This window comes from Arabidopsis lyrata (assembly GCF_000004255.2).
Source record: "Arabidopsis lyrata subsp. lyrata unplaced genomic scaffold ARALYscaffold_3, whole genome shotgun sequence".
NCBI lineage: Eukaryota > Viridiplantae > Streptophyta > Magnoliopsida > Brassicales > Brassicaceae > Arabidopsis > Arabidopsis lyrata.
In genome coordinates this window covers 23,938,556-23,946,305 of record NW_003302553.1, presented here as the reverse complement: position 1 = coordinate 23,946,305, position 7,750 = coordinate 23,938,556, and the positions used below count along the sequence as shown (strand labels likewise).

At 30.7% G+C, this 7,750-nt stretch overlaps 1 protein-coding gene across 2 annotated transcripts; it reads right to left on the bottom strand.

The window, feature by feature from the left end:
* Positions 1-5,202: 5,202 nt before the first annotated feature.
* LOC110229641 lies at positions 5,203-6,008 on the bottom strand. 2 transcript variants are annotated; one of them, XM_021030245.1, is made up of 2 exons: positions 5,593-6,008; positions 5,203-5,468 (listed from the first exon to the last, which is right to left on the bottom strand). In XM_021030245.1, exons 1-2 carry the CDS (start codon positions 5,787-5,789, stop codon positions 5,417-5,419), a joined length of 249 nt encoding a protein of 82 aa, XP_020885904.1. In that variant the 5' UTR covers positions 5,790-6,008; the 3' UTR covers positions 5,203-5,416. The 2 variants fall into 2 exon arrangements, with proteins under 2 accessions (XP_020885904.1, XP_020885906.1); XM_021030247.1 differs by having other exon boundaries at positions 5,203-5,465.
* Positions 6,009-7,750: the final 1,742 nt, after the last annotated feature.

Here is a 7,750-nt window from a genome sequence, read left to right as displayed (position 1 = left end):
CCAAGTCCATGATTCATCTGTCTCGTTGTCCACTATAGCAAAGGCCACTGGATAAATCTGAAAGTTCGCATCCTGGCAACTTGTTGTAAGAAGACAGCCAAGATATTTCCCAAACAGGTGGGTGCCATCTACTACAACGACTCGCCGTATATATTTTAACCCTTTAAGACATGCACCTAAAACTAGAAACACATACTTGAATCGCTCATCCCCAGTTTCATCCAACTCTGTTTCCAAATGATAAACTGTCCCAGGGTTTGCAAGTTGTAAGACATGGAGATATACCGGCAACAAGGTGAAAGAACTCTCATATGTGCCCTGAGCTGTTTCAACAGCCAGCTCTTTAGCTTTCCAACCTTTCCAATACGACATCCTAACATTGTGCTCCCTCAGCAGAGAATCGGGTAAGTCTCTTGCTCTTGGACCACAAAACGCCTTCGCATACTTAGCCCTTAGGAGTGCGGCTACAACCTTGGAAGTTGCATGTTTTGAAAACCTGCTCCTAGTCTCAACATTACACATATGTTCCAACTTGGCCTTCGTCACCTCGTATTCTTCACTCTGTCCAACTTGGTGTGCTACAACTCTCCAGTCACAGCATTTTTTATCATAACATTCAGCTACCAAGTACTTTTTCTCATACCTAGTAAATTTGAAGCGGAATACACGGTTTATAGCATATATTGACAATGCAGTCCTGAAATCTTCCCTAGACTCAAACGTCCTTCCAACATACATATTGTCATCCTCTTTGCTCAAGTCAACATGAGCTGATTTTCTATCCATATCATTGTCTCCAAACATTGGCTCAATGTCCTCATAACCATAAACTTCATCAATTCTTATCCCCTTCTGAAAAGTGTGAAGAAACTCTGTCATAACACCTCCTACACATGCAAGATTGTCAGTCCTTTCTTCAATTCCTTTACCTTTTTCTTTCTGTCTGACTTTCTTTTTCGGGAGCTGCTCAACAAAATCATCATCGCCACTATCTTCATCTGCCATAATTTCTCTACCAGCTTCAACCCTACCTACCATGTTGTTCTCGTAATCGTAATCATCATCTTCTGATTGACTCCCTCCACTATAAGAATAAGAATCATCGGAGTTTTCTGAACACTCTTCATCCCCACTGCTCTCCATTCCATCTTCCACTGCTACAGATGTGGTTAGACCTGTGTAAACAACCAAATCTGTTTTAGACGCCTTCTCCACATCTTCTACGGCTTCTAACAGTATTTCATCGCTTATGTCCCACCCACCGGAGCTGTCAGTAACATCTGTACTCTGGGCGATTGCTAACTGGGAGTTATTGCCTTGAACTGGAGGATAGACACTGTTATTGTCTTGAACTGAAGATAAGAGTCCAGCAAAAAATCCTACTCCCTCTGTCGCTCTTGAACTACCTCCAGCCTCTACGATACCTGCAGATTCTCCAGCTTGCCTACCCATGGCAAAACAACTCCCGATCCTTCGAGCTTCGTAGGTAGGCCCGACTAAGACTCCATCGCCTTCTCTAAAACACACGAACAGGTTCACAGATTTATCATCAATGCTTAAAGATTTAAAGCTTCGAAACTGCCTATCACACCGAATCATTGTTGGGCCCGGCTGAACACCAGCTAACAGTGCTAAATTGTCCTCAAACATGTAGCTAAGCTCTACTGATATTGAGCTGCTCTCCATTCTGTACAGTTGCCTCACTTTAAGCTCCAAATCCCTGAAAGTTTTTAACCCCATCAAACTCAACGCCCTCCCCTGCCGATAAGAATCCATCTTGAACTCCCATTCACCTGTGCTAAACAAGATCCATCTTCCAGCCTGTACAACAACAATATCATCCACTGCAAAGGAAATTCAATTAGAATCAGTTTCTAGGCCAGTACAATAGGAAACATTAAAAGAAAATTTGGAAATTTGTTTCAGTACTGAATTCCACCTTCCATTCTTTGTTCTCTGATCTGTACGTCCTCAGGAACTTAGAAAACCTACCGAAACTGACAATCATCTTCTTCTTTTTATCTTATAATAAATTTTCCATCCAAAAAGGCAAAATAAATTTCCCTCCAAAAAATTTGCCTACTTTCGAAAAAAATCTAAAGAGAATCTGAGTATTATATGATTTCTCACACGAACCTAGCAACTAAATTCGTTGACATAAACTTCTCATTAATGCAGGGGTTTCTGACTACTCCAACGCCGCCACTGATGAAGACGACTTGTTTGATAATTGACTTCGGGTACTATTTAATTTTGGAGATAAAATGGGGAAGAATTTTAAGGCCCATTTAAAACTATCTAAAACCTGTTAATCACAGTTGGCCCATGTGTCCAACAAACCAAACACGCCATCTCGTCTAGAGGCTTCCTCATTTCCCTGTAAAAAGAAGGAAGCCCTCAGACGTAATTTCCAAAACAACCTCAAGGCCCCACTCTTTTTCTATCAGAGAGAACGCGTATTTGTATAGCAGTGGGGACCCGACTATTTCTTGAGTATTGAATAGCACCTGTACTAGTTATCCTATTATGTTTCATAAATGTACGTACTAGTTTGCAACATATTCCTAAACTTATTGTATAAACTCAAAGCTAATGGAATTCTTCACATATTCATAGAATCGTTTCATCTCTCCACAAACACTCTTTCCATCGTTCCTTAAATTAAATCTATCAAAATTTTAAGCAACACAATCTCATCTTCTTCACTTTACACTCTCTGAAACAGCACCTTCTTTTATATGCAGCCTCAGGCAACATCTACTTGTATTTTGTAACAATATCGGGAACATAAATTAAGGATCTAGCATTCATGAAAAAGAATTTCTTTGCTTTTTGAGGTCTATACCCTTACCATGTTCTAACATTTATGCTATTCGTTTGTGCATATGAGTAAGTTCACATGTTTGTTTATTTTTGCAAGTAAGTTCAGATATTAAATTTGGTATTTGGATACAAACTCATTTTCATAAGATTTTTAGAAATTTTTAAATGCTGCCAATGATGAATTTGGATGGAGAAATTGCATACAAACTCTTTTAGAAATCAAAACATTTTGTTAAAATTATTTTCTATAAGATGTATTTTTTATATATCTATACTAGTATTTTTGAAGTACATTTTTAGCGGGTGGGGCAAAATGTATTTGAATACAATGGGTATCCGACCCGTTTACAAATTTTGGTCATAAAATGATTGTTAGATCGGGTTATATTTTAACCCAACTCATACAGCGGATATTTTATATTTAATAATTTAGATATTTAGAAGATTTGATTAAGATTTAGAATTATGATTCTCCTATCATCTTTATTTGATTTGTTTTTAACTGTTTTGAATCATCATATAATACATAAAGTAAAAAATAAAATTGATTATTTTCTTCTGCATACACTGTGATTCGAAATTTTTAAAATGGACATATATAGTCTAATTAACGAAAAATGTGTGTTCAATATTCCACATTGACAAAAAATTTTAGACAATGATTCAGAATCATATCATAAATAAGATCAACATTAATAAAATAAATGGTTTTTTTGGCGGACGGGTTTGGTGGGACATGTTTTTGAATCAACAATAATAATAAAAAAAAAAAAAAATATCATTAATCCACTGTTTTATTACGGATTAAATCCTTAATTTTTTTAATACCACCAATATTAGACATATCAAATCAGTCTCATTTAGAAAAGATTGTATAGAATCAAAAATTGTCTCGTGGTATAGTGTTACTTAATAACAAGTGTAAACTATAAAATATAAATGTCTTAGAGAATGATACAATTTGCAAACTTATATATATAATAAATAATCGTTAAATTTTTTAAATTACTACTTTTAGAAAAACAAATCACAGGACGGGTTATATTTCAGAACGGAGTTATACTGTGGACGAGTTTGAATCAATATTTATAAGCTTTTAAAATATCATTAACATGCTTCTTTAATACAGATTAAATCTTCTTTTATTAAAATATAAATGTCTTAGAGAATGATATAATTTGTAAACTTTTATATATAATAAATAATTATTAAATTTTTAAATTACTACTTTAAGAAAACAAATCACGAGATAGGTTATATTTCAGAACGGGTTTATATGGCTGATGGATTTGAATCAATATTTAAAATTTTTAAAATATCATTAACATGCCGTTTTAATACGGATTAAATCCTCAGTTTATTAACAATTTTTCCGTGGACTCATGGTATACCGTTACTTAATAACAATTGTAAACTATAAAATATAAATATTTTATAAAGAGATACAATTTACAAAATTTTATATATACTAACTTTAAAAAATAAATCATCCTGCGGTATACCGCAGGTTAAAATCTAGTATATATATATATATATATATATATATATATATATATATATATCACATGTCATTTTCTTTTCTAGAATTGCTAAATCATGATTTTGCCATTAAACAAAAAATCACGATTTAACGATAAAATAAAAGATTTGAGAATTACTATTTGGCGCCAATATTCTCGAAATGATGGTTTTTTTTTAATCTCAAAACTACAAAATATTTAACAAAATTTTAGTGTTGCCATGCGATTTGATGGCAAAATTTGATGATATTGACGTGATATATTGTGAAACTACAATTTCTTTAAAATGAATAATTGATCATAGGAAAATTATTGACAAACAAGTTTTGCGTCATTTTGAAATACAAGCAAAAAACAACTTTATATACATCCATATGCAAAAACTGACTTTATAAACGAACAACAAGAATAATTAGCATTCTCATACAAAAATGAACAAGTATATGCATGTTGACAATATATCCCAAATTTTTGTAGAACTCATACGTTTATATAATTCACTATACTTTTCATGTGTAAAAAAAATATTGTAAGGTAGGCTAAAAGTATGTTGACCAATAATTTCCAATAAAATCATTCTTAAGTCGTTAAAACCAATTATTCTAGTGTTACTAGTTTTGTACTCCCTCCGTTTCAGTTAGTTGTCGTTTTATGTTTTAAATTTTGTTTCATAATAGTTGTCGTTTTAGGTTTTCAATGCAAATGTTTGGTGAAAATTTCAGTTTTATCCCTAATGTTTTAATGTTTTGGCCAATGAATTTTTTTATAAAATATATTAATAAAGGATAAATCAGAAAATTTAATGTTTTTCTTAATTTGTGTGAAAAAACCTTAAACGACAACTAAAACGAAACGGAAGGAGTATATATTATGTATTAATCTCTTATTTCTTGTATGTAACTTTCAAGATTTTTTTGATTAATCTTTGGGACTTAAACAGCCTGTAAAAATAGAGAATTTTTCTATTTTGTCATTTTATTATTAATTATTCTTTTATTAGAATTTTAACATAAACATAACACTTAAAAAATGGTAGACATGATAAACAAATCTATGACGAAAATGTATATCTATCATTTTCTCCTTCCGAGAACTTCCACTGATTCCATCCCATGTGAGATTCTTCTATCCATGCATATATCATAAAATTAGAACAATACGTAAGTTAAGTTATATATTTGTATTTGAAAAAAAAAAAAATTATATATTTGTAAAAACAATAAAAAATAAATTAGTTAATAAATAGTACCGTGATGAACTATGGCGAGGGTTTGGGCATACCACCCTGCAAAATTCAAAGCAATCACCGTCGTGTTTCCTACAAGACTTTATACACTTGCGATAACATTCAGGATCACTAAAATCTTTTTCACTCCATTTTGCTTCTACTGCCACCACAACAATCACCACCATCAGTATCACTAATATTGCACTCCATTTTGCCATCTTTGATCGTCTTAGAATCCTACAAAAGCAAACTTAGTTTTTTTTTTTTTTAATCTTATGACTCTTATATTATGTTTCAAGAAATCAACTTCTATTTATAATACATTTAGCTTAAACTTAGCGTAGATTTGTTTGCATTGGTTTTGATTGATTCAATTAATCTATTAATTTCCTTCAGATTTATGTTCAAAATTTTATATGTTTTTGCAGTATTAAATTCTATAAATATATAGAAACTATTTCTAATAACAAAATAACTTCTTTATTAAAATATATGTTACTATCTTAAAGAAAATTTAAATTCACTGTTACTGGTTATATTTTCAAATATAGCAATGAATCATGAAATAATGTAGCATATCATAAAACAAATCACGATTATTTTAAGAATAAAATATATCACTACTCATTGTTTTCTGTCAAGTTATAAAAATACAAAACATTAAACATGTCATCTGCTAACAAATCATATTCAAAGTTAACAAATAATCTCATAAGATCAAACCAAACACGAATTCGGTAACAAATCAACTCAAGTTAAAAAAAAAAAAAAGATGAATGTATCGAATACTTAGTTAAATAGAGGTTGGTTTCATGAAAAAAATAAAAAATCTCAACTAGATCTAAAACAAACAAAAGAAAATTGTTCAGGACTTAAAGTTATTTTCCATAGTTCAAGAGCAAGAAAAAACAAATGGTTGTTCTCCTAGTGGTAGCAAAGTAGAACCGTTTTAGCTAGTGGATCACCAAGATAAGCAAAAAATTAAAGGAAGAGAAAGTTACGGTGTTTGAAGATCTTACAACAAGTTAAATATCACTTAAAAATCGATAAGAAATGGAGGCCTTCGACATGAACAAGAAGCATATACATGAGATAGAAGCCATCGTTAACTTATGTGGAATCATCGTCATAACATACAAAAATTATACAAATTGATACAATCATCTATGACCTATGATGAGAGATCATGTTTAAAGTCCCAATTGGCTCTATTTTCGACCAATTGTCTTTGTAGCTAGCTATCACGTACAAAGTTTAATATTTTACACATAATTAAGTTAAACAATTGCAAAAATGTCAAAATAATTAAATTATCAAAATAAAATGACAATTGCAATTAATTAAACTATCAAATCTATGTAATGGAAAGGGAAGTGAAGAAAGAAAATGTTGAACAAAACTTTCCCTCAAAAACATTTCTGATTAAATACATAAATTTTCATTTAAGTCTATTAATATATTTTACCAAAAAAGAAAAATCTTTTATTATAAATTACTAAAAAATTACTAATATATTATATTGAAATGTTTTATAAAAATACATATAAAATGGTTAGATAATAAAAATTAAGTCATAATTTTTTTTATTTTTTTTAAGTTGTTAAATTTTTAAATTTTGTGTAGCGTTTAGTTTTGGGGAAAATCCTAAATCCTTCGAAAAAATATGGTTAACATGCACCTCTAATTTGATCTCCCATTTATAAGAGGACTATTAACCCGCTTTGGTCTCACATATTATTTTTTTTCAAAAAATTATTTTATATGGGTTGAGGTTTTTTATAACATCGCCTCTGGTGTTTGTAATCCTAGACACGGCTCTGTTGCTATTAAATCTATTTTATATAAAGGAAAAGAAAAGTAAAAAGAGACAAGGTAAAACTTTCTTTCACAACATTTTTTAGTAAATGAAAATGAATATGTTCTTTTAAAATATGTAGTGCCTTTAACCAACAAATAAAACCAGTGGACCCGCATTCACAACAATATACATCTACATTCAGTTATATAATTTAATATACTGTAAAACATACCCAAATTTGAACAGAAATACTAAAGACTTTAAAGATAAACCAATTAAGACCAAATCAAACATAAATGCTGGTAAAAAATCTACGAAAAGTATTTTATCAAATAAAAAATCTACTACAATTAAACCAAATGTAATATAAATAGAGGTTGA

Bases quoted from the DNA above. Each gene is read 5' to 3' on its own strand.
- LOC110229641 (XM_021030245.1), bottom strand. From the start codon at position 5,789: ATGGCAAAATGGAGTGCAATATTAGTGATACTGATGGTGGTGATTGTT. The intron at 5,469-5,592 runs GTACTATTTATT...ATGCATGGATAG, and splicing joins CCTCGCCATAGTTCATCACG to AAGAATCTCACATGGGATGG.